General features: G+C 32.2%; 2 protein-coding genes and 1 long non-coding RNA gene across 5 annotated transcripts; 2 read left to right on the forward strand and 1 right to left on the reverse strand.

Moving 5' to 3' along the window:
- The first annotated feature begins 19,188 nt into the window (after nucleotides 1-19,188).
- LOC18595464 (shikimate O-hydroxycinnamoyltransferase) lies at nucleotides 19,189-25,254 on the forward strand. 2 transcript variants are annotated; one of them, XM_088807247.1, is made up of 4 exons: nucleotides 19,189-19,353; nucleotides 19,519-19,627; nucleotides 20,216-20,699; nucleotides 24,037-25,254. In XM_088807247.1, exons 3-4 carry the CDS (start codon nucleotides 20,292-20,294, stop codon nucleotides 24,922-24,924), a joined length of 1,296 nt encoding a protein of 431 aa, XP_088663373.1. In that variant the 5' UTR covers nucleotides 19,189-19,353; nucleotides 19,519-19,627; nucleotides 20,216-20,291; the 3' UTR covers nucleotides 24,925-25,254. The 2 variants fall into 2 exon arrangements, with proteins under 2 accessions (XP_088663373.1, XP_007023475.2); XM_007023413.3 differs by lacking the exon at nucleotides 19,519-19,627.
- Nucleotides 20,706-23,648, forward strand: LOC148762003 (uncharacterized). The gene is made up of 2 exons (XR_016027041.1): nucleotides 20,706-21,797; nucleotides 22,073-23,648. It is a non-coding gene; the product is annotated as an uncharacterized LOC148762003 (long non-coding RNA).
- Nucleotides 25,255-25,952: 698 nt separating the features above from the next.
- On the reverse strand, nucleotides 25,953-26,760 carry LOC18595465 (uncharacterized). 2 transcript variants are annotated; one of them, XM_007023415.3, is made up of 3 exons: nucleotides 26,483-26,760; nucleotides 26,180-26,397; nucleotides 25,953-26,076 (listed from the first exon to the last, which is right to left on the reverse strand). In XM_007023415.3, the coding sequence occupies exons 1-3, from the start codon at nucleotides 26,622-26,624 to the stop codon at nucleotides 26,062-26,064; spliced, it is 375 nt and encodes a 124-aa protein (XP_007023477.3). In that variant the 5' UTR covers nucleotides 26,625-26,760; the 3' UTR covers nucleotides 25,953-26,061. The 2 variants fall into 2 exon arrangements, with proteins under 2 accessions (XP_007023477.3, XP_017978940.2); XM_018123451.2 differs by having other exon boundaries at nucleotides 25,953-26,397; nucleotides 26,483-26,756.
- Between the last annotated feature and the right edge of the window lie 771 nt (nucleotides 26,761-27,531).

The raw sequence follows: 27,531 nt of genomic DNA on the forward strand, positions 1-27,531 counted from the left end.
CAAGGGCTCTAATATAAATAGACATTCTAGTACTCCAATAAGCATAATTTGATCCATCAAATAGAAAGGACTTATTTATGGATTAACCCTCAGCAATAATAGACTTTATCAAAGCAATGTGAATTTTCCTTAAGGATATTAAGCCTTAATTTTAAGGATTTTGCTCTGATACTACTTGTTAGTCCCATTGATGTGTTAGAGGAGGGTCAATAGCACTAAAAATTTTAAAGGTTAACCTTTTTAAGCTTGTAGAGCTTCTAATCAACTAAAGGAAGGAAGGTTTAAAACTTGTTATAGTTAAAAGTCACCAAATAAAGAAGTACAGAGAGAAGTGGGCAATACACAAGTATTTATAGTGGTTTGGTTTCCTTGACCTACATCCACTACTTTGATCTCCTAATCAAGGATTTTATACCAATGGAATTAACTGCTTCTACCAATCTTTTACAAGGTGAGCTTATAACCTAAGCTCTAATCCTTTACAATAAACTTTAGAGTGTTTCCCACACTCTAACTTACCAAGAAAAAAGAAGAAAAAAAGGTACAAATGATAACTCTTGTTGATCTAAGATGAACACAATCAAGCTCAAACATTTTTACAAGAAAAAGAATGAAGAACAAGTGTGTAGGAGAAGGTTCTTTGGCTTTTTGCTCAAAACAGGCTCTTGGTGCTTCTCTCTTGCTTCTTTGACCATTAGAGCTTCTTTTTATATTTGAGGACTCAGATTTTGTTGTTAAAAACCATTTTTAGCCATTGGGAATAACTCTTATGCCATTCTAGCCATTATTTTATGCTCTAACATTTGAATTCAAATTGGTAGACATTGTTTCATTAATTGGTTAAAAGTAGGCTCTAACCGATTAAACCTTCTCTAGCTTGCATTGTCTAGCAGCTCTATTCTCTATGTTAACCAATTAGAGGAAACTCTAACCAATTAAAAGCTTTCTATTTTCAATCTTCTTTAATCAGCAATCTTCCTTTAATTGACTGGTCCTCCCTTTAACTGATTGAGGCTTCACTTCCGTCAATCTTAATCAATTAAAATCAGCTTTAATCAATTAAAAATCCATCGAATTTAAATTTCTTTGTTTTGACTCCTTTCAACGATCAACTTTATTTCAAATTTAGATTTTAGCGCTTGAAGGTATTAAAGCCTTTTGTTCTAACCGATTAACCTAATTCCTTAATCAATTAGCATGCCTTTATATTCAACTTCCAACACCTTCTTAATCAATTAAGCCTGATGTTAATTAATTAAGACTTTTCTATCTTGCTTTTATCCAGTGCCCAATTATGCCTTAACTAGTTAAGGCTCCATGTTAATTAGTTAATAGTTTTTTGTCCTCACTAATCACTTTATTCTTTCTTTCTTTAACTGATTAATCCATCTTCAAATTTAGTAAACGTCTTGACTTGCCTTTAATTAACAAATTTGTTAGAGGAATTAAACTGTATCATGCATACTTAAAAATGAAGTTAGACATTAATGAATAAAGAGTGTTTTGTTATCACCAAAAACATATGGAGTCAACACTTGGTTGATATCAGCTTAATCAAATCATTGGCCAAGGTGATTGGGAGATTATGAAATAAGTTTCATAAATCTCTATAAAACTAATGATCTGACTGCAGAAACAAATATGGAGGCCAATAAGAGAAGACACAGCACCAAGCTCTTATCATCTCCAAGATATATAATGAGGGAATGAATTATACTGATAGACTATACACTGAAATGTTGTATAAGAACCCTTTGACTCTTCTAATAATTGGATGGCCATAATGCATTACTTGATGCCAATTTTAGTCTGTGGAATTGAATTGATTAATTTAATATGAACATGATTCATTTAAATTAATTAATAAAAATTAATAATTCAATTTCATTACCAACATGTTAAGAACCTAACGGATCAAACACGTAAGTTATATTATAGATTAAATTGGGAATGTGATGATTTAATTTGGACTTAAATCATACACTAGTTTAATTAACTAATAAGGACTTAATTAAAATGGTTTAATTAAGTGCTAAGATCAATATTATAAGAGGTTAAAATATTAAGGACTTGTTAGCAAACTTAACAAATTAATTAACCTACGTATAAAGTCACCCTTTCAACCATTTTTGATTATCAATTTTAGTTTTATAGAAAACCAATGCAACTATCTCTAATGCCACCATCCCTTGTGAGAGACTTTTGGAAGAGTTTCTTGTGCGATTTGGCTAAAGACTAAAAGAAGAAAAAAAGGACAATTTGTTGTCCACTTTGCTAGTGCAATGGCGTGGTTGAAAGTTCCCATCTCGCTAAAGATTCCATTACGGCTATGTGTTCAACATTAAAAGGCGAGCGATTGAGTAGCTCGATTCCTACACATTTTGGGGTGTACACAGGTTTTAAACATCAAGAGGATAGCATTTGATTACGATATCAGTTGGCAAGGTATTCAATTCTTATTGAATTTCTTATAATGTTCTGTTTGCAATAAAAACAACAAAGTGATCCAAAGTAGGTGCAGCATTTTATTTTTTTATTCCGTTGCTTTTTTATAATTTAATCATGTCGTACCTAACAAGGACTTATAAACCAAAACGCCTTGTAGCTCAACAAGGAATTAATTTTTTTTTTTTTTTTGTTGATTAGCATTAGAACCAGATAGGATGGGCAATGAGTCGATTTGACCACCAATTGTGATAAAGAATCCTTCCGACTATAGGGTAGTATCAGGGTTGGAAAATTTTTGAAAAAATTTTGTCACAATGTTCTGTTAGAATTTTAATTTGATATTAGGTTAATGTTAGTTAATTACTTTTACCATTTTTATCATTTACCTTTAGTGGCTATCACATTATAACCCTAAACCAAACAAAAAGTAAAACTCTAATTTATTTATTTGAAAAACAAACAATTGATTATCACATTATAACTCTAAATCAATTGTAAAAATCACTTGAAAAAATATATCACTAAAGCCAACAAGTAAAAATTATCTTGAAATCTCTTGAGATTGAACAATTGTGCTAAACTTTTTTAATGGAAAAAGAAAAATGGGAGAAGAAGATAATGGAGTGAAAGAGGGATAAAAAGAAGAGAATAATTAAAAAACATTGTGAGGGAGTTCGAGAGACCAAAAAAAAAAGAAATTTTTATGTTTTTATTTAACTAATTATTAAAAAAATTTGAATTTATGTTTAAGTCCCTAAAATTTTTAATTTTACCTCATTAACAAGGTAGCAATATTTGGTAAACTGTGTCAGTGCATCAAATATTAATCCATATTCTTAACAATGCCACACATATGACTCCAAGTGTATACACATTCTTCACTCTCATGTATTATCTCTCGAATTTATATTTGATACACTGATAGTGTATAACTTCTATACACTATCAATTCACAAAATCACACCACATCATTAATAAGCAATAATAAAAACTTATAAGGTCTTAAAAAAATATTAAAAAGTTTTAATAATTAATAAAATAAAAGAATAAAATATTTTCAAAATATTTTTGAAATTCCTCTTCCATGCTTCTTTCCCCTTTCTTTTTCTTCATTTGCAGGCATCCACATCAAAATCTTGTCTTTTTTCTTTTTATCTTTCGGGTTCAAGACGAAAAAAGAAGATAGGCAAATCCTATTCCTTTTCATGTTCTTCATCTACAATAACAAACAAATCAGTATTGAGTGTTTATAAGATACCAGACCAACTGCCTTATCTGTTCTTCATGAAGCCAGCTTTAAGTATTTGCTTGTTCAACACAGTTTAAGTGCATCATGCCCAATCAACTAGAATAACAAATATTAGAAAGCTAAAACAACCTATGAACTTTAGTAGCCAATGTCCTTCACGGGATTCTTTGACAGCAAAATTTTGATTCAAACTTCTACCAGCTCTTGCTTTCTAGTGTTGAGTGGTTCTCTTGACTGCTAGATTGATCTAAAATGATTGTGAGTCACTTTTATCATTGTGCAAATGAATTATTACGATAATATGTTTTGTATATAACATGAGTTGTATCTAATTTTCACTAAATGTGGGTTTCGCATAATTGAAAAAAAAATACATACATTCAAAGCCTTTTGGCTCATCTCAGTTTTTGTTTTCTCGGCTTCTTCTACAGATGCATACCTAACAAATCCAAAATCTCTTAATTTATCTAAAACTCTATCGATAACAATTTTTGCCAAAACGGAAAAAACATTAAATTGCAACTTGATTTTTTGCCCACAAAGAAATTCTCAATTTCTCATTGATGGTGGAGAATTAATTTACGCAGAAGAAGACCTCGATTTATATACGTGTAAATAAAAAACAAAAAAGAGTAGTGTGGAAAAGAGATTTTGAAAGTCTACCAAGCTTTTACAAAGTGAGCTTATAACCTAAGCTCTAATCCCTTACAATAAACTTTAGAGTGTTTCCCACACTCTAACTTACCAAGAAAAAAAAAGAAAAAAAGTACAAATGATAACTCTTGTTGATCTAAGATGAACACAATCAAGCTCAAACACTTTTACAAGAAAAAGAATGGAGAACAAATGTGTAGGAGAAGGTTGTTTGGTTTTTTGCTTAAAGCAGGCTCTTGGTGCTTTTCCCTTGCTTCTTTGACCATTAGAGCTTCCTTTTATATATGGGGAGTCGGATTTTGCTATTAAAGACCATTTTTAGCTGTTGGGAATAACTCTTATGCCATTCTAGCCATTATTTTATGCTCTAACATTTGAATTCAAATTGGTAGACATAGTTCCATTAACTGGTTAAAAGCAAGCTCTAACCAATTAAGCCTTCTCTAGCTTGCATTGTGTAATAGCTCTGTTCTCTATGTTAACCAATTAGAGGAAACTTTAACCAATTAAAAGCTTTCTATTTTCAATCTTCTCTAATCAGCAGTTTTCCTTTAATTGATTGGTCCTCCCTTTAACTGATTAAGGCTTCATTTCCTTCAATCTTAATCAATTAAAATCAGCTTTAATCAATTAAAAATCCATCGAATTTGAATTTCTTTGTTTTGGCTCCTTTCAACGGTCAACCTTATTTCAAATTTAGATTTTGGCGCTTGAAGGTATTAAAGCCTTGTGTTCTAACCGATTAACCTAATTCCTTAATCAATTAGCATGCCTTTATATTTAGCTTCCAACACTTTCTTAATCAATTAAGCCTGATGTTAATTGATTAAGACTTTTCTATCTTGCTTTTATCTAGTGCCCAATTATGCCTTAACTGGTTAAGGCTCCATCTTAATTAGTTAATAGTTTTTTGTCTTCACTAATCACTTTGTTCTTTCTTTCTTTAATTGATTAACCCATCTTCAAATTTAGTAAACGTCTTGACTTGACTTTAATTAACAAATTTGTTAGAGGAATTAAACTGTATCATGCTCACTTAAAAATGAAGTTAGACATTAATGAATAAGGAATGTTTTGTTATCATCAAAAACATATGGAGTCAACACTTGGTTGATATTAGCTTAATCAAATCATTGGCCAAGGTGATTGGGAGATTATGAAATAAGTTTCATAAATCTCTATAAAACTAATGATCTAACTGCAAAAATAAATATGGAGGCCAATAAAAAAAGACACAACACAAAACTCTTATCATCTCCGAGATATATAATGAGGGAATGAATTAACTGATAGACTGTACACTGAAAGGTTGTATAAGAACCCTTTGACTCTCTTAACAATTAGGTGGCCATGATGCATTACTTGATGCCAATTTTAGTCTGTGGAATTGAATTGATTAATTTAATATGAATAGGATTCATTTAAATTAATTAATAAAGATTAATAATTCAATTTCATTACCAACATGTTAAGAACCTAACGGATCAAATACATAAGTTGTATTATAGATTAAATTGGGAATGTGATTATTTAAATTGGACTTAAATCATACACTAGTTTAATTAACTAATAAGGACTTAATTAAAATGGTTTAATTAAGTGCTAAGATCAATATTATAAGAGGTTATAATATTAAGGACTTATTAGCAAACTTAACAAATTAATTAACCTACGTATAAAGTCATCCTTTCAACCATTTTTGATTATCAATTTTAGTTTTATAGAAAACTAATGCAACTATCTCTAATGCCGCCATCCCTTGTGAGAGACTTTTGGAAGAGTTTCTTGTGTGATTTGGCTGAAAACTAAAAGAAGAAGAGAATGACAATTTGTTGTCCACTTTGCTAGCGCAATGGCGTGGTTGAAAGTTCCCATCTCGCTAAAGATTCCATTACAGCTGTGTGTTCAACATTAGAAGACAAGCGATTGAGTAGCTCAGTTCGTACACATTTTGGTTTTAAACATCAAGAGGATAGCATTTGATTACGATATCAATTGGCAAGGTAATCACTTTTATTGAATTTCTTATAATGTTCTGTTTGCAATAAAAACAACAAGGTGATCCAAAGTAGTTGTAGCATTTTGTTTTTTTATTCCGCTGCGTTTTTATAATTTAATCATGTCGTACCTAACAAGGACTTATAAACCAAAACGCATTGTAGCTCAACAGGGAATTTTTTTTTTTTTTTTGTTGATTAGCATTGGAACCAAATAGGATAGGCAGTGAGTCGATTTGACCACCAATTATGATAAAGAATCTTTCCGACTATAGGGTAGTATCAGGGTTGGAAAATTTTTGAAAAAATTTTGTCACAAAGTTCTATTGGAATTTTAATTTAATATTAGGTTAATGTTAGTTAATTACTTTTACCATTTTTATCATTTGCCTTTAGTGGCTATCACATTATAACCCTAAACCAAACAAAAAGTAAAACTCTAATTTATTTATTTAAAAAACAAACAATTGATTATCACATTATAACTCTAAATCAATTGTAAAAATCACTTGAAAAAATATATCACTAAAGTCAACAAGTAAAAATTATCTTGAAATCTCTTGAGATTGAACAATTGTGCTAAACTTTTTTAATGGAAGAAGGAAGATGGGAGAAGAAGATAATGGAGTGAAAGAGGGATAAAAAGAAGAGAACAATTAAAAAACGTTGTGAGGGAGTTTGAGAGACCAAAAAAAAAAGAAATTTTTATGTTTTTATTTAACTAATTATTAAAAAAATTTGTGAATTTAAGTTTAAGTCTTTAAAATTTTTAATTTTACCTCATTAACAAGGTAGCAATATTTGGTAAACTGTGTCAGTGCATCAAATATTAATCCATATTCTTAACAATGCCACACATATGACTCCAAGTGTACACACATTCTTCACTCTCATGTATTATCTCTCGAATTTATATTTGATGCACTGATAGTGTATAACTTCTATACACTATCAATTCACAAAATCACACCACATCATTAATAAGCAATAATAAAAACTTATAAGGTCTTAAAACAAAATATTAAAAAGTTTTAATAATTAATAAGATAAAAGAATAAAATATTTTCAAAATATTTCTGAAATTCCTCTTCCATGCTTCTTTTCCCTTTCTTTTTCTTCATTTGCAGGCATCCACATCAAAATCTTGTCTTTTTTCTTTTTATCTTTCGGGTTCAAGACGAAAAAAGAAGATAGGCAAATCCTATTCCTTTTCATGTTCTTCATCTACAATAACAAATAAATCAATATTGAGTATTTATAAGATACCAGACCAACTGCCTTATCTGTTCTTCATGAAGCCAGCTTTAAGTATTTGCTTGTTCAACACAGGTTAAGCGCATCATGCCCAATCAACTAGAATAACAAATATTAGAAAGCTAAAACAACCTATGAACTTTAGTAGCCAATGTCCTTCACGGGATTCTTTGACAGCAAAATTTTGATTCAAACTTCTACCAGCTCTTGCTTTCTAGTGTTAAGTGGTTCTCTTGACTGCTAGATTGATCTAAAATGATTGTGAGTCACTTTTATCATTGTGCAAATGAATTATTACAATAATATGTTTTGTATATAACATGAGTTGTATCTAATTTTCACTAAATGTGGGTTTCGCATAATTGAAAAAAAAAAATACATACATTCAAAGCCTTTTGGCTCATCTCAGTTTTTGCTTTCTCGGCTTCTTCTACAGATGCATACCTAACAAATCCAAAATCTCTTAATTTATCCGAAACTCTATCGAAAACAATTTTGGCCAAAACGGAAAAAACATCAAATTGCAACTTGATTTTTTGCCCACAAAGAAATTCTCAATTTCTCATTGATGGTGGAGAATTAATTTACGCAGAAGAAGACCTCGATTTAGATGCGAGCAAATAAAAAACAAAAAAGATTAGTGTGGAAAAGAGATTTTGAAAGTCTTTTATTCTTTTATCTAAATATTAATTAAAATTGTTTTAATATTTATTTTCAAGATTCTATAAGCTTTTATTATTGCTTATTAATGATGTGACGTGATTGGTAAATTGATAGTGTATAGAAGATATATAATATCAATACATCAAATATAAACTCTTACGTCTCATTTTTTTTTCCTTTTTCTCTTCTCTTTGAATCTTAGATTGACTTGAGTGTTGGGTAGGGATTCACTGGAAAACCTTCGGTGTCCCAGTTCTTACAAGTTGGAACAACTAAGCTTCCAACCAAGTTAGTAACGTAGGTAGCAAATTTGAAAAAAAAAAAAGTTAGTAAGGTTGAGTCATTTCTCCATAGTTTCATTGCATATTGGCATACAATCACGATTCAGGGGGATATTCAATTATTGACTTTCACACAAGATACAAAATACGAGTCTTTAGGTTTTTCGACACCCCCTTGGTTGGTCATAGAACCTCCCCTGTAAGTAACATAAGCTCATTTGGTAATTATATCAGTATATTTATTTTTATATTTATAACTTAATAAACATGTAATCATCCTATATTTCGATTTTAAAGTAAAAAATTCAACAATTAATATATAAGATAAGTTTTTAACCTTTTTTAATTATTCTTGAGGGAACATTGTGATTCAAATTTAAGATTTTTATTTCCATCCCATCTTACCTTAACACTTGAATTGTCCACTTTTACTACTTGACACTTTCTTTATCCATCCATATTTCAAAATTATATTTGTAGACTTCTGACCTTAAGATCAACTTTAGTAAGAGTAACTTGTTTGGTATTGGGATTGATGATCAAATCCTTGCTGATTGGGCTTTGAGGATTGCTTGTAATATTGGCTCCCTACCTACTACTTACCTTGGCCTTCCACTTGGGGTTAACCTAAATTCCAATTATCTATGGAGGCTAGTGGTGCATAGATTTGAATTTCATCTTGCTAACTGGAAAATGAACCTTTTTTCTTTTGATGGTAGGATAACCCTTATGAAATCGATACTCTAGCCTTTTGCTTTATTTTATGTCTATCTTCAGAATCTCCACTAGCATTAAGGTCGAACTTGATAATATTCAATGCAGATTTCTTTGGTGCGACTCTAATGATTGCAAGACAATTAACTTTGTGAATAGGAACACTGTTTGCAATCTTAAAGATAATGGCGGCCTTGGCATTGTGGATTTTAATTTGAAAAATTCTTCCCTTCTTGACAAATGGATCTGGCACTTTGGGGAGGATTTAGACTACCTGTGGAGGAAGGTTTTTATGGAAAGAAATAACACGCATCCTAATTCCTTGCTTTATATCTGTCTAGTTTCTAGAAATATGTCCGAAGTTTGGTGTAATGTCCTCAACCCTCATTCTTCTGACGATCAAATTACTGTTATTATCAAGGATGACATTGGTTTCATTCCTGGAAAAGGTGACAGAATCAAATTTTGGGGGGACCAGTGGGTGAATGGCAAAATCTTGAAATACAACTTTCCTCACATTTATGCTCTTTCTATCAACAAGAATGGAACTCTTGCTGATTTTGGGTGTTGGGTTGATAACATTTGGAAATGGAACGTTGACCTTAGAAGACCTCTGTTTGATTGAGAAAGAAACCAAGGTAGAGCCTTTTGGATGTTATTGGCAACCTTTCTCTTGATTTAGATATCTCTGACAAAGTCATTAGGAAAGGTAATCCAAGTGGGTTTTATATTGTCAATTCTTTTTACTTATCTGTTATGGGTAATCCTTTTGGAGACCGATGGTTTTGGTCTAAGCTTGCCCTTCTCAAAGTGGAGGTTTTCTGTTGGTAAGCTATGAAGAACAAAGTCGCTATTAACGGTAAATTTTTAAGAATAAGGGTTCTCAATAGTGGGGTCGCGATATGTGTTATCTGCAACAATGATGTTGAGACTGTTGGTTAAAAGCTCAAGATCTCTCTTGGTTTGCTCCTTTCAACTTAAGAGACTTTTTTATTAGTTAGGACAATGTCAATCTTGCTAACAATTTCTTTACTATTTGGCTAATGGCTTTTTATGCCATTTTATGGACTTTATGGTTGTATCGGAATAGCATGGTTTTCAACAGGAAGTACTTGGATATTTGTCAAGTTTTTGAGCTGACCAAACCGAGAGATATCCTCGTGATGAGGATGAGGATGGAAAAATGAAACCCTTGATCCTCAAAAACAAGCCCCCTAGATGGCATGAGCAGTTACAGTGTTGGTGCCTGAATTTCCGAGGCAGGGTAACTGTGGCATCCGTGAAGAACTTTCAGTTGATCGCCGCCACACAGCCAGCTGCTGGTGCACCCACTCCATCTCAGCCAGCCCCACCTGACATCGATAAGATAATCCAACAGTTTGGCAAGGTCGGCAAAGATATGTTCACCATGGATTACCGTTATCCACTATCTGCATTTCAGGCTTTTGCAATCTACCTGAGCAGCTTTGACACCAAATTGGCTTGTGAATAGAATGAACAAAAAGGGATATTTGTGGCCAGCAAAACACATAAAAGATTAATGACAATCTTTAACTTCTTTCTTCTTTCTCTTGTTCTCATCTTCATTATCTTCTCTTTTGCCATTTCTTCCCTTTAGGGTGATCATCAGTAGGATGGGAAATTGATACTGTTGTATTGTTGTAAACTAATTTTTATCTTTGGGTGCCACTTGAGCGGCGGCTTGCATCATATTAAACTCAAAACCTTTTTCAAAAAAAAAAAAAGCTTTCCCACACATAACTATATGCTTGAACCTAAAGTTTGTATTATGCCAAAACCTTCAAAGAGAGATTCAATTAAGTAACCAATCACATCTAATCAAAAATTGGTATCGGCTATTCTTTACATCAAAATGAACTATATCATTAAAAATGATATATTTATATATATATATATATATATATATATATATATTCATATAAGTGATTCATCATACTTAAATAAAAAAAATTAATGAGGACTACTCTTTTCATCAAATGGTTGAGTTTTCAGACGGACACGCTAAGATAATATTTTTTATATTTAAATTCTATTTCTCATAAAAATTTCTTTTTACTTTTGGATAGTAAAAAACCCTAAAACTTCAACATGATGAAAAAAAAAAGTTAATTATAATTTAAAATATACTAAAAATTAAAATTTATTGAAAATCAAAAGGGGAGAAACAAAAAGGAGAGCGTATGTTCTTGACTGGTAAATAGCTGGCCATTCATACTGATTATAAAATGCTAGTATTAAAGAAAGTCATCATAGTTGCCTTCTGATGGGTGGCCCTCGTGCTGGATGAATTGGTGGGTCTGAATCTGATGTGCACCACGCCAATCCAAACCTCTCACCAAACATGAAGCAACGTTTCAACCAATGGAAACGTATGACCAACGTTCCTATAAAGAGTGGGATCCACAAGGACATATACTATTATATTTATATTTATAAATAAATAATAAAACCAAAATGATAACTGGATAAGAGTTGGTGAAGGGAAGTGGCTTGCTTTGGGAAGAAAGAAAGGATTGGGCTTGAAGGAGTCATGGCTTGGGTCACCATCTTACCAACTTTCTTGATATTCTTTTTTTCTCAATCGCAATGCTTATATTTATTTTTCTGTTTTACTTATGAAGCTTTTATTATGTTAGTATGATGAGTAGTGACGTTGGAGAGTACACATTGCAAACTCCCTACTTTGGAGACCCATCGGTGCCCCCTCTTTGGCCTTCATACAGTTGAGAGTAGCATCTCAAATCTTAATTTAAGAACCCAACCGTTTCAATGAAGGAAGGTTTTAATTCAGCTAAATCATGTGTACAACCACCTACTTTTTTCCTTTCAGATGTGGTGATTGCTACCCTCAAGATATTACGAGTATTTGTTTTTAATGAGTTTCTTTATTGTGATCTCAATTATTTTCCTTTCAAATTAATCTTGGAATGGATAGGTTTCATGAGAACAACAAGACAAATTAATGTGGAAGTTGCTTTTGAATTGGATTATTGAATTGAATGTATTATGAGATGTCTTCTAAGATTTATAAGAAACAAAAATGAAAATAGAAAGAGAATGTAATGCCAAAATGTCTACAAAAAAAAAAGCAGGTTTTTTTGAAAAAATCTCTCTGCAATCTTGACAAAAGTCATAACATAGTTCATATGTTATGAGTTTATATTTATAATTTAAAAGATATGTTTATTAATTGAAGAAATAACTTTATTTATAAATTCAAAACTTATCTTATTTTACGTAAAATCTTGATTTATACACAAAAAAAAATAACAAAATATAAATTTTTACCAAAATCTTCACTTTCAATCAAGCTATAACTGAGCTTAGATAACTAAGCTATAACCAAAAGCTGTAACTAGTGTTCAGTGACAAAGTCTTCTCGGGCTCCGAAATATTTGGATTATCCTACGCCGTGAAAAATTAAAACACTAACTATCCAAAAAACAAAAAGAAAGGAAGAAAATAGTATGAGAGTTGACATAGTCTATGGTCAAACCGGATGACTAATCAATTTTCTGGTGAAATTCAATGACTTTGAAATTTAAACTACTCTTGCAATCCCAAGGTGTGCGCAAAAACTTGTTGCAAACAAAAAACGATTACGCAATTCTAAATCAGCAATTAGTGCATCAATTAATTGGATTTTTTAAATTAGTTTATCAAAAATTAAAATGTAATTATAAAATTTAGTATAGTTGAAACATAATGACAATATTCAATCTTAACCTATTATGTAATAATAAATTTGACCTTAATCCCAAATTTACACAATTTTTTTCAAAGTCATTCAAAGAAGAGACTGGCTTGACTCAAAAGAGCTATTGAATTTGTATTCCAATTTAAAATTTGTTCCGTTATTTTGATTGGTTCAATAAGTATTATTATAAATAAGAGTAATTGATATCTGATAGTAATATTTTTGTTTTTCAAATAATCAAATTATTAAATTAATTGAATCTTTTTAATTGAATTTAATCGATTACTTATAAAAACCAAATAATGTACATTTTACTAAAAACCATTCAGAAGACTTGAATCTTAAACCGTTAATAATTGTATTTTCATTTTTTGGGTAAACATCATATGCTAATATATTTATAAGTAAATAAACTCTAAAAATGTTTGATACCATGTAATGCACTTAGACAGGAGGTAAGATACATAGAACCAATCAATGAGATAATTCCTAATATAATATGAATAATAAATTAAATATTATAAAATATAATTTAAAAGAACAACTATAAGAGAAATATAAGAAAAAGTACTTAAAAGGGAGTAAGAAGAACTTATTCAAGTGTATATTTATAAATAAAGTGAGAGGGTCAGTTTATAGGCTAATAACTCTTTATCTAGATAGAATTTACAAGATGAAGATGTTGCTAAATGATTAAATGGATAGATTAAATCCAATCTGATCTACATCCAAATCTAGATATACATAACATAAATGGATATTCACGAAAATATTCATAACATTTCCCTTGAATATCTATTATATTAAGAATATATCTTATTAAAACCTTACTAGAAAAAAACCTCATAGGAAAAAAACTGAGTGAAGAAAAAAGTATACATAATTTTTTTCAAGAATATGCTTTTAAGATACCGTCTCATTAAAAACCTTATCAAGAAAAACCTAGTGGAAAAAACCTTGATGAAGAAAAAGAGTATAATGCGTATTTTTACTCTCCTTGATGACTGCATTATTTAAGATCTTTAAAACTATTTTTAATCATTTGTACCAACTTTTCAAACATTGCAATAAGAAGGGTTTTGGTGAATAAATCTGCTAGATTGTCACTTGATAGATCTATTGAACACTAATATCACGTTTTTCTTGGAGATCATAAATGAAGATGAACTTTGGCAAAATATGTTTTGTCATATCACCTTTAATGTATCCTTCCTTTAACTAAGGTATACAAACAGTATTATCCTTATATAACATTGTTCAAATTTTCTTCTTGGTTGACAAGCCACATGTTCCTCAAATATGTTGAGTTATAGATCTTAACCAGACACGTTCACGACTTGCTTTATAAATTTTTTAAATTTTTGCATGGTTAGAAGAAGTAGCAACTATAATTTGTTTTACAGAATGCCATAAAATAGCTATACCTCCATATGTGTTAAAGTAACTTGTCTAGCATCAAGCTTTGTGTGGATTAGATAAATATTCAGCATCTGCATAACCAATTAAATATGATTTTAATGCATTTGAATAATATAAGCTCATATCCATTATTCTTCAGAGATATCGAGGTGTATATTTAATTCCATTTTAATGTCTTCAAGTTGAAGAATAACTATTTACAGTAAATGATATATCAAGTTATGTATTGCTAGTAAGATATATTAGTGCTCCGATTGCAATAATATATTATACTTAATGATTAAGAAGTTCTTCATCATCCTCACGAGATCGGAAATGATCTTTTTTTATATCTAGTGATTACAACCATTAGTGAATTAAATGGATGTATTTTGTTCATATTAAATCATTTTAGCACTTTTCCTATATAATTAAATTGATGGACAAAAATTTTATTTATCAAGTGCTCAATTTGAAGACTCAAACAAAAATTTATTTTTTCAAGGTCTTTCATCTCAAATTCTTTCTTTAAGTAATCCATGATTTTTATAACTCTTCAAGAGTTCCAATAATATTCAAGTCATTAACAGTTATGACAAAGTCATATCCAAATCTCTTTATAAAAACACATGGGTATCTAAGATCATTTTTATAATCTTCTTTTAACAAATATTACTAAGCCAATTATACCACATGCATCTAGATTACTTCAATCCATATACATATTTATTTAATTTGATCGAATAAATTTTTTGAGAAATGTGTATGTGCTTCAAGCAATTTAAATCCTTTAAGGATTTTCATATAGATATTAATATCAAATGATCCATATAAATAGGTTGTAGTTACATTCATTAGACGCATTTCAATCTTCTCAAATATTGTCAAACTAATTAATATAGAATTGTAATTGCATCCACCACAAAAAATATGACTCTTCATATTTAATACCAAGTTTTTTATTAAAACCTTATGCGATAAGCCATGTTTTATATCTCAAATTCTCTCAATTACTCATTTATATCCTACAAGTTTAACACATTGGTGTACGGATTATAAGTCCAAAAACTTCATGTTTTGCAAGTGAATTCCATTTTGATTACACCTTTCCACATTGGCCAATCATTTACATGTCTACATTCTTCAACAGATGTAGACTCAAGATTCTCATTGTCTTTCATAATATTGAGCGTTATATTATATACAAAAATATCATTGACGTTTAATTTGGGTTTCATTTTTTCCTCGTTGTGACATAATTTATTAAGATCTCTTCATTTTCATTGATTTCAGATACTTGAATTTTTTTAAAAATTTTATTAATTATGTCAGAAGTCTCTTCTAAAGTTTCTGTTTCCTCTTCTGACCATCTTGAATATTTGCTCTTTTTCTTTTTTGATAATTTTATCTTTGGAACCGATTGGTTTCTCACGTTTTTAGCATGCCTTGTCCTATGGAGACAGCAATTCTAATAGGAACTTTTGCAGCTGGTATATAAGATTTAGTTATTCTTTTTAGGTTAATAAATACGTCTAACAATTGATTTACTATAGTTTGTAAAAGAATTATCTTTTGAACTTCAAGTTCACATTAATTTGTGCAATGATTAAAATTAGATAATAATAATTCATTCCAAGAAATTTCTTTTTCCTGCTATTTATTTTCTCCTCGTAATGTTAGAAAAATTGTTTCATCAAAATGACAATTGGCAAACCTTGTTTTAAATAAATCTCTTGTCAAGAGTTGTAGATGTTTAATTATAGTTAGAGATTCATATCCAATATATATTCCTAACCTCCTTTGAAAACCTATCTTTATGGGTTGTGGTGGAGCAATTGGAACATATACCGTACATCCAAAAATTTTTAGATGAGAAATATTTGACTTTTGATTATAAACCAATTGTATAAAGGAGAATTTATAACAATTCATTGGCTTGATGCATACAAGTGCTATTGTATACAAAATGGCATGCCTCCTAAATAAAAATTGAGAGTTTAGATTTAATAAGCAACGGCTTTACAATTAGTTGAAATTGTTTAATAAACGATTTTGCTAGACCGTTTTGTCTTTGAACATAAGCAACAGGCTGTTCAACAATTATTTCAACTAATATGCAATATTTATTGAAGACTTGAAATGTAAATTCACCAATACTATAAAAATGAATAGTCTTGATTACATAATCAAGAAAATGTGTTTGCAAACAAATGATTGCAAATGTCAAATTGCAAGTTGATAATAAGCATACATGTGACCATCTAGTTGATGCATTGATTAAAACTGTAAAATATCTAAATAGTTCACATGATGGATATATAAATCCACATATAACACATGAATATGTTTAAAAAATGTAGGATTCAGTCCCAACTTTAACTAATAATGGCTTTATAATTAATTTACCTTCAGAGCAAGCAGCATATGAGAATTCATTATAATGAAAAATCTTGTGATTTTTCAATTGATGACTACATTTATTTTCAATAATTTTAGCATCATTATTGATCCGGGATTGTCCAATTGGTCATGTCAAACATTAAAATCATTAGTAAACTTTTGATTTATTATAGTATGAGTTTTAATTATTCTAATATTGTGTAGTACAAACCAGAGAACAAAATGGGTAATTTTTTTTGTTATTATTATACACTTCTTACTTGAGGTAATATATGTAATATAAAGGTATTAATTGTCTCTTTCATTTGCTATCTCAATATAAAATTTGTTCAGATAAATATCTTTAAAACTTAATAAATTTATTTAAGACATTAAATATAATACATCTTCTATTATAAAATTTGTTCCCCTAGTATTAAAATATTGACTCTTTCAGAGCTTTCAATTAATCTTGTACTACCAGATATTGTATTAACATTGGGTTCTTTTATTGTCAAGTGAGAAAAATATTTATTATTTATAAATACAGTTGTGCATTGTGGTTTTGTTTGCTACACATATATTTACATCAAGGATCTTGGATTCAACAAGATGAATATATATATGTTTTTCTTTAATAAAAAAAAGATATATACAATTAGAAACTTACAAGTTAACATAAAAAAATATTAAATATAGAATTAAAACACATAATATCAACATATCATAATAAAAACATATAAAATGATCTTCATATTAGAGTTATGCTAAAATATACCAACAAACTATTAAGAAATTTCATTCTTGGATATTTCCATTATCAATCAAATTATCAATTACTCTTTCATGGTGGATAAGAAAATCAACAATGGATATTCCATTACTAATCATATGATCAATTCCTTTTCAAGGTGGACAAGAAAATCAACAATATCTTGATGTGTCAACTTGGCCATACTTAGCTTTCAGTAATGCTTGATAAAATTCAATATGTACAACAAGTATATGACCAACGACCTTTCATGCCATATCGATGACAAGAAATTTTCTATATATTTTTTAATTCTGTATATTTTTATCTTTTTCTTATATCTCTTTACTATTCACCCACTCCTAGTGAATTAAAAATATTCACCCACTTTTGGTGGGTTAAGTTATTCACCTACGCTTGGTGGGTAAAACTAAAGTTATATATCTACTTCTAATGGGTAAAGTTATTCATCCACTCTTGGTAGGTAAAGTTATTTTTATAATTAGAATAGTGATTAATGTAAATTATTAAGGCGATTTCATTCTTGTCCATAACCATAAATTTTAAATGATGTCACATTCATTTCAAGAAATGGATGGATTCATGATTTTTCATTAGTAGCTGTATAATAGCAAATTCACTTTCCAATTAAGGGATAAAATATAATATATAATACACGATAGCAAAATTCATATTAAAGTTAATTTTTAGGAAATGAAAATACCAAAGAGATATCAAGTCATTTACCTGATTTTCTAAAACTAGAAATCACAGACTAACCATTGAAATCTTTTTGAAGTGAGAGGATGAAAACAAAATAATACCAGAACTTACCTGATTTGCTAAAATTAGAAATTAAAACTCAATCATTAAAATCTTTTAAAGCTTGAAGATGATAAAAATAAAATAATATCAAAATTTGAGAGATTAAAGAATCATGTTGATAACGTGTTATGAAATATAATGTAAAAGAACAACTATAAGAGAAATATAAGAAAAAGTATTTAGAGAGAGTAAGAAGTTTTTATTGAAGTGTATATTTACAAATGAAGTGAAAGGCTGTTTATATGCTAATAATCCCTTATTTAAATAGAATTTATAGGATAAAAATAATACTAAGAGATTATATAGATAGATTAAATTCAATATAATCTACATTCAAATCTAGATGTATATAATACAAATAGATATTAACAAAAATAGTTATAACATTAAGTAATTAATTGCAGATAAGTTTCACGACAAAATGAAAACATACTTTCCTATAATTATTACATAATAATTAATTAATTGTAATTTAAAATTATGAAAAATCTATGAAAATAGTATATGAAGCTTACATTTGTACGTGAAGAATTCTTATTTAATTTTTTTATTGTAATTAAATAATTATAAAATTAGAATAAAGAATGGAAAATTGATTGTACGTTCCAATCCAACGGTAGGGGATCAGATAATAAATAAAAAATAACGAGAAAAATACAAGATTATCCTTGTTCTTCTAAAGACGGTCTTACCCTCACCAACTCAACTCGCGTTTTGTTTTATCAGTAAAAGGGAGGGGGTTGGGTCAAGAGAAGATGAGGTGGCGAAGAGTGAATGGTCAATGTCAGTAGGCGGGGTTGGTGAGTGACAAAAGCCGTTGTTGCCTTTTGCTTGACACTTATTTAGGCTCTCCCGTACTCCCATTCTTCTCACCACCTTGTCACCAACCCCTCACCCATTTTCTTCGTTTATTTTTCCCTCCCACTTCCACCACCACCACCACCGCTACTTTTTCTTTTTCTCATCTTCCTTTTTCTTGCTATCTGCTAGCATTTCACCTCCTTTTCTTCAAATCTTTTCAGGTTAGTTCGTATTGCCACTTGCCATGCATCCGGCTTTATAATTTATTTATTTTCCTTTTTCTTTTCAATCTGTTTTTCTTCGTGGGCTCTCTCTGCCCCTGCCCTGTTTGATTGGTAAAGATTTTGAAACGCCGTGTTTTGTTTTCTCCCTTTCAAATAAACCAGACCAAGCCTGGAGAACGACGGTCGTTGTTTCGTTCTCCAAGGGTTGAGATATCTGTCCCGCTTAGACTTGGTCGTATATGAACGCCTAGTTCTTTAGTTTCGGGGAAAGGTGAATTGCTGTGATACAATATTCAATGAAGCAGATTGAATTAGGCGGAAGCTGTAATCCTTATTTTAAAATTTTACGAAAATATTATTGGTAATATAATATTAGTAGATTATGAACTGTGTATTAATTTCAGGTGATATTTTTTCGAGTTAAATCATTTGAGATTCAAAAGATTGGCAGAATTAGAGGGTTTTCTCTTTCTTTTCTTTTCCTTTTGAGCTAATAACATGGCTTTTGATCCTTGTAGTTGAGGAGATGAATAAGTATGACCTGTATAATCGGCCTTTTTAGCCCTTATATAAATGCAACCTTTTGAGTTTTGATGCATTGAATGAATTTCATTTCGCATTAAGGGACGGATTCAAAGTTGGTCCGCCCTCCCTCCTCTGTCTTTACTCTACACATTGTACTTTTTCTCTTAGCTGACTTTTAATTATATATATATATATATATTAGTTTGTTACTGTTCCTTTTCATTATATGTATATATATATTTGAAGATATATATATTAGTTTATTACTGTTCCTTTCAGCTTTTCTTGTTTTCCATTTGTTACAAGCAAAAATTTTGGTGGCTTTCATTTGCAGGAATCAGAGCAATCCATCGGTGGGTCGCACTAGCACCACTGCCCGCGCACTTTAGCAGGACAGGCGCAGGTTAATCATGATTGTCAACGTGAAGGAATCAACAATGGTACGGCCGGCGGAGGAGACTCCACGGCAGAGCCTGTGGAACTCCAACGTGGACTTGGTCGTACCTAGGTTCCATACCCCTAGTGTCTACTTCTACAGGCCGACGGGTGCGTCCAACTTCTTTGACCCGCAGGTAATGAAGGAGGCTTTGAGCAAGGCCCTGGTGCCGTTTTACCCCATGGGCGGCCGGTTGAAGAGGGATGAAGATGGAAGGATCGAGATTGATTGCAATGGTGAAGGGGTGCTCTTAGTTGAGGCTGAAACTAATTCTGTTATTGATGATTTTGGTGATTTTGCCCCCACCTTGGAGCTCAGGCAGCTCATCCCAACTGTTGATTATTCCGGTGGCATCGGTACTTACCCGCTCTTGGTTTTGCAGGTAATGTTTTGTCAACTTTTTATTCTGTTTATTTATTTTATTTTCGTAAAGTGAATCAAAGTACCAAAGCCATATCTTTTGGTCTGATTTTGGATTATTGGTTAATAGCTATAGAGCTTTTACTTAACGGGTGTTTATAGGCTTAAAGTGGTTGTATAAAAAAAGTATATCAAAGTTTCAAAATACAATTCTCTCTCCCCAATTACCTATACCAGAAAAGGTTTTTTTTTTTTTTTTTTAAAAAAGTTTCTTTTGACTTTTTGAGCAACCATGTATTACCTGTAAGTTGCTCTAGAGTTCTTTTTACAAGTTGTTATTTTGGAGGTTACCAGTTTAGCAATAATAAATATTGATTGGTGAGTCCCAAGTTTGGTGGAAGAACTGTCATGTTCAGTTGAGGAACTAAATTTGGTTTTGTAGTTAAATCATTTTATTGTGGCTCTTATGATTTCAGCATTTACAATTATTTTATTTATGGTTGGTTATCAATGTTGGCAACGCTACGGCCTTAATAAATGTAATAATGCAGTTGTTCTTTCTGGTTTAGCCATATGGCTTCTTTTTGGATGCAAGAGAGAGCTGTCTGTATGGCTTGAAGTGGAACCTCTTAGGATTTGACTCTTATATGACATAACTTTACGCAAGAACCTTGTCCTTAGAGTTGTTTTATAGATAAATTTTAATCTTTTAGCTGTATACCACAGTCTACCTGGACTGTCCTTATTTATAGCACAACTGACTCAAGTAGTTGGATGGCTATTGTAGGCCGTCCTGCATAAAAGTCCAACATTTTGAGATTGAGGGAACATACTTTGCTGTGTTGAGTGTACCGTCCTGCATAAAAGTCCCACATTTTGAGATCGAGGGAACATACTTTTCTGTGTTGAGTGTAAGTTAAGCAAATGCTGTAGTTAGATTCTCTATAGTTATGGAATGCTGCGTGCCATGCTGTAAATAGGAGCTAACCTTCGACAGTCAACTGTCATTTCTACTAACAAATATATGGTAGGCTTCTCTCTACCGCATTGCTTACTTCAGTGGCCATTATCATAGAGGATCTGAGAATGAAGACGCTTTATCCTTGCACTTCAAGCATTTGTGAGTTTATATCAAACTTGTAATGATTTCTGAAATTACAATGGCCCTGTCAAAGTTCAATTCTGAAGCATGAATAGGTTAATTGTGATGTGAAATAATTTGAATACAATTGTGCACATGACTTCTTTTTGAAAAAAATGTGCACGACTATGTTGAGGTTTAGATTTGTTTCTCATTGTAGATTGGTCAGACAGCAAATTATAACCACTATTGCTATAGGATTGTTTCAATGAATTGCGAAGTTGGCAGTGAATTCTGTTTTGTTTGTTCTACAGTCTTCTTAGATAGTCAAGTGGCATAAAAATTCATCACAGTTACCCACATGGACCCTATAATAGACGGTGTGATGCTTGTGAAGAGATAGGCAACTTCAAAGCTGTCTTTGATAGTAAATTGAAGTGTAGATGCTGCAGTCCAATGATCCCTGCTTAAAATAACAAGTTCTTAAAGCTCTAGCTGGATTAACGTTTGCAATTTCTGTTTCCTTCTGTGGCCATGCCCAGAAGAAAGCATTCCCATTTGGTCAAAATTTAGGGAGTCAGGTCCGAAAAGTTTGATCAGTGTAATGGAGAAAACAGCATGCAGTAACCTCAGTGGAGCCAAAAAGGGGAAAGAAAGAATAAGAGACTATATTGGTATGCCATTTTTATATTTACTGTTATTTACCTCAAAAGAATTCATATTTAACAAAAGCTAGGATCTGAGGTGTGGATCTGATCTAGTCTTGTCCATTTAAGAACTTGAAAACAGATGTTTTATAGGGAACTTTTGCTGAGAGGCATGAGTTGCTGGTTGAATTCAATTGCCTAGCCATTGACTTGAAACTGGTTAGAAAGTGCATAGCTGTCCTTAGCAGCTATTGAAAAGGGTAACTGTATGCTGTGGGAAAACTAATCTGCAATCTGATAGTATTGTTTCTGTGTAAATATTAGGTTCACACTAAATTTGAACATCATGATTTGGATCATAGATAATGTGGTCCAACTAAAAAAGTTGAGTGAACATGTGCCTCATTATTTGTCATTACCGATGATTAAGGTCTGTTACTCTCAAATAGGAGAGTTACAGACTTTAATCAAGTATGTACTTCTTCCAGAGGTGAACCTTTGGTACCCTCTGTTTTGAAATGAACAACAACTTTCAAAAAAAAATTTGTCATTACTGATCTAGAGTTCTTTGATGGTTGCAAACTACCTAAGAATTTTGCAAGTTGGAACCCCTATAACTTACAAAAATGTAGTGACCAATATCCACCTACCTAGTATGCTTTGAACTTAAGCATTGACACAGTAATAGATTTTCTTTTCTTATTGCTGTGAGGATTTAGATTGAAGTGATTGTTAAACAGCTTTTATTCTGCCACCTGGATAAGAATGGCATTTGTCATAGTTATAGAAATTATCTTGGTGACAAACCTATTAAATTTGCAACCTGGATGCGCAAAATTGGTTGCCCAATAATAATTAGAGCTATATGCCATCAATAGGGTATAGTTTAATTGTCTATTTCTCTGCCTTTGGTCTTAAGTGAAGTTAGGTTAATCCTCTAGTCACGATCTCTATGTGGCATGAGCAATTGGGCTACTTTGAATTGGGGGGATGCATTGTTGGTTTAAGATATCTCTGCTTGCTTGCTGCTTTGCTGCTAATGATGAATTGAAGGTGGTACATCTCTTTTATAATGATGTAAGCCAAGCAAAGACATGGCAATATGATCTTTCCCTGTATGTTACGAAGCCTGAGTAAATAAAAGCAGAGTCAATCTATGCCTGATAGCATGGTTGTTTTGGTGCAGATAAATTTGGAAGATGATTTGGGGTAGGGGCAGTTTGAATATAAAATAAGAAGACAAGATATTTGAGAGAAATAGATAGGGAAAAAAGGTAACAATGAGAACTTTTCATTGGTCTCAGTATGGTAGTTAAATTGTCAGCATTGTGATCAACATTTTCCTTTTTCAGTGATCGTCTTTGCTCGCCACCTATATGTGTGACACACCCCTTTAGTTTTACTTTAACATCCTTGAATGATTTCTAATTTGTTAATATTCACCCTTCTTTTGCCCCCTTCTTCTAAGTCTTAGATATGAAGCTTTAAATATTTAGATTTCATGCTCTTGTGAATGTGTTGCTGAGCCTTGGAAGCAAATATGTAATAAGAAGTTTTTGCCTTGAATTAGAATTTAGTCATTATGAATGTGGAGCTTATTAAACATGGTTTTGGTGTTTGATTCTGTTTAGGTCACGTATTTCAAATGTGGTGGAGCTTCACTAGGTGTTGGTATGCAACATCATGCGGCAGATGGATTTTCTGGTCTCCACTTTATCAATACATGGTCTGATATGGCTCGTGGTCTTGACCTCACGATTCCACCATTCATCAATCGGACCCTTCTCCGTGCCCGGGACCCCCCTCAACCTGTGTTCCACCACATTGAATACCAACCGCCTCCTGCAATGAACACCCCACCCCAATCCACAGGTCCTGAAAGCACAGCAGTCTCTATTTTCAAATTGACCCGGGAACAGCTCAATGCACTCAAAGCTAAGTCCAAGGAAGATGGTAACACTGTTAATTATAGCTCATACGAGATGTTGTCGGGTCACGTGTGGAGATCTGTCTGCAAGGCACGTGGACTTGCTGGTGATCAAGGGACCAAATTATACATTGCAACTGATGGAAGGGCTAGGTTGCGCCCCCCACTCCCACCTGGTTACTTTGGAAATGTGATTTTCACTGCTACCCCAATTGCAGTGGCAGGTGATCTACTGTCAAAGCCAACATGGTATGCTGCTGGGACGATTCATGATGCATTGGCTCGGATGGATGATGATTATCTTAGGTCAGCCCTTGATTACCTAGAACTTCAGCCAGATTTATCCGCCCTCGTTCGCGGGGCACATACTTTTAAGTGTCCCAATCTTGGGATTACTAGCTGGGCTAGGCTACCAATTCATGATGCAGATTTTGGATGGGGCCGGCCCATATTTATGGGCCCAGGCGGGATTCCTTATGAGGGGTTATCTTTCGTATTACCAAGTCCAACCAACGATGGGAGCCTGTCAGTTGCCATCTCACTGCAAGCCGAACACATGAAACTGTTTGAGAAGCTCATTTATGACATATAAATGAGGAACCACATAGAAACCGTATAGTCTGAACCTGGTCTATTTCATATATGCCAGAAAGACAGTTTTTTTAATGATAGGCGTGTTTCTTTCCCAATTTTTTCATACATGTTAATGTCAGAAAGGCTAGTCACATTTCACTTGAAATGTACCTTAAATTCAGACTGCACTAGGCACATGCCATATGCTTATGCATATAAAGACCTTGGACTGAAATTGTATTCCTAATTTGGTACAATAACGGTGTTGTTGAATATTATGACAAGGGTTGCCCCAAAGGGAGGTGGTACTAATTTAACATTTCGTATATTAAAGTTACTTTTGAAGGAAGATGTTGGATCCTGTATTACTTTTGAACTTGTGGGTGATTTGCTGCTTCTTTTAATGTATGCAAAACTAGGTAATCAGGATATAAGATTTTGTTGGAATTTGCATTATCATAAATTTATTTGTTGGAAAGTTGCATTGTAGGGCACCTAGGATATAACTGGAGGGACAAAACATTGATGGCTCAACAAGTTATGTGCCTTTGAAGCCTGTCATTGTTAGGATATTGTTCTTTAGTCTCCTTTGCTTTTTTCACTCTTAGTTTCCGATACAAAAATCATGCAGTAGTGGACTTGATATGTAGATGTGTACTGTATAGTGAAGACTGTAGATGCAGTTTTGAGGTTAAAATGAAGAAGAACAGGGTTCATGATTTGTTGTCCTTGGTCTGAAAAGATTCCTGGTTTGAGTGTGTATATATGACACTGTAAATTACAAGATGGTGCAAGATATTTTCTTAAGTACAAAAAACAATTAGAAAACCCTTATATAGATTGTAAAAAATCAATAGAAACCGCCTGAAATTAAACTACGGAATTAGGATTGAGTTCTAACAATCAATTCATTACTAAAACAGCCGTGTTGTGGTAACAAGGTTGAAAATCAACAGAATAAAACCACGAACTTAGCAGGCACCAAGCCATTTAACCTTCGGTATGTATACCCTGTGGGAAGCTAGAGGTACATGTACTGCAATGAAATAGTCACACCGGATAACATATTCTCCATTTACAAACAAAGACATACAACTTCAAACAAGGACAAAGTTCAATCTCTCTTTCTTGTTTCTTTTTGAGGGGCTGCTACATCTTAGTGACTGATAGCCTGGAGTAAGCCACCAAATCTTTTTGATAAGTTCTCAACCAAAAAAGGCCTAAAATAGCTTGAGAAGTAAAGACGGAAATGCGAGGATAACAGTCAAGCTTACATGCGATACAGTCGTTGATAAAAAGAAAGCTGGCCTGACTAGTGAGGAAGCCGCACTTTTTGCTTGACGAGGTCGGTGGGCGATATTTGCACCACCATAAGCACCCTTTCCTCTCTGTGATTTTTCTGACAGAAAAATGTCATGCTTCTTCTCGTATACTTCTTTGTCACCATCTGCTTCCAACCCAACTGTCCTGTTTAGACCTGCATGTCTCAACACTGAAATTGCAACTGGTTTCAGGAAACACCAACTTAAGAAAATGGTCATTACCAACAAACAACAAAATAGTAATTAAGTTCCTACCATGAATCTCTTGTCCTCGAACAGCAGGGTCTGAGAGATTGAAATCTGGAGATTCTAATGTAGGAAATCCTTCAAGCTTCCAGCATGACAGGGCAGTGGTGCATAAGAAAAACATAAACCATGGAAAGAACTTTAGCATCATTTCTTTCTGGTGATAGTTTTGAAAGACCCTTTTTCTGATTATTCGAGAGAAGAAGAGAGGGTGTTTTAGAGTTGCAGGAACAATAATGCAGGGATAGTAACAGTATAGAGTACATATATATAATGATAACACTGGCACAGACTGACTTAAAAGTTGCGTTTAAAAGGAGCGAAAGACCTTTTGAAAGTGCCAGAAAGTACCCAATTTGCTCCGATCGGATCAGTTCCCATGTGTCGTGTCTCTCTGTGTCTGACCACTGTTTTGCCAAGTCAGTATGTCACGGGCTCCCTAGTGTTTACACTATGCGGTGACAAATATGATCTTGATTTTCAGTATGTCCAGAAACGATTGGGACAGATTTTGAATGAAATAATATACTGGTTCTAAAAGACAAATGAAATTATTACTACCATTAGTGGTTAAAACAATCAAAATTGTGAAAGTGTGGACCTTTTTTTTTTAGCGTTACCTCTCTACCGGAAGAAATGTATTCCTAAACGTTAAATCATCTGTCATATTATTTTCGGTGCCAGGGCATTCTGCATAATTAAATTGAAATCACATCATAGCGCAAGAAAAGCAACAGATCCCCAATAAGATTTTGTGCTTGTGTTGTGTACGAGGATGTGAAATGATAGTGTATGGCAAAAGAAAGTAGTGTAGTATCTCTTCAGGATTTGCTAGTCTCAAAGCTGATGAAAGAGGCTAGGGGACAATAGAAAAGGTGATATCTTTCCAGTGGTGCAGGAATAAAGCATAAGAGTTTATTTTCCTAAACTTAAATATATGGGTGGCTAGTGGGTAAAGTAACTTACTGCTTGTTAAGCAAAAGTTGCAATGGAATAGGATGCCTTTTTTTCCTACCATTGGCCAGACGTTTCAGACTTTCATATGGAACGTGTTTACA

This window comes from Theobroma cacao, chromosome 6 (genome assembly GCF_053813885.1).
Source record: "Theobroma cacao isolate CCN51 chromosome 6, ASM5381388v1, whole genome shotgun sequence".
Taxonomy (NCBI): domain Eukaryota; kingdom Viridiplantae; phylum Streptophyta; class Magnoliopsida; order Malvales; family Malvaceae; genus Theobroma; species Theobroma cacao.

Bases quoted from the DNA above. Each gene is read 5' to 3' on its own strand.
- LOC18595464 (XM_088807247.1), top strand. From the start codon at position 20,292: ATGATTGTCAACGTGAAGGAATCAACAATGGTACGGCCGGCGGAGGAG. The intron at 20,700-24,036 runs GTAATGTTTTGT...GATTCTGTTTAG, and splicing joins ACCCGCTCTTGGTTTTGCAG to GTCACGTATTTCAAATGTGG.
- LOC18595465 (XM_018123451.2), bottom strand. From the start codon at position 26,624: ATGATGCTAAAGTTCTTTCCATGGTTTATGTTTTTCTTATGCACCACT. The intron at 26,398-26,482 runs GTAGGAACTTAA...TTGCAATTTCAG, and splicing joins TCGAGGACAAGAGATTCATG to TGTTGAGACATGCAGGTCTA.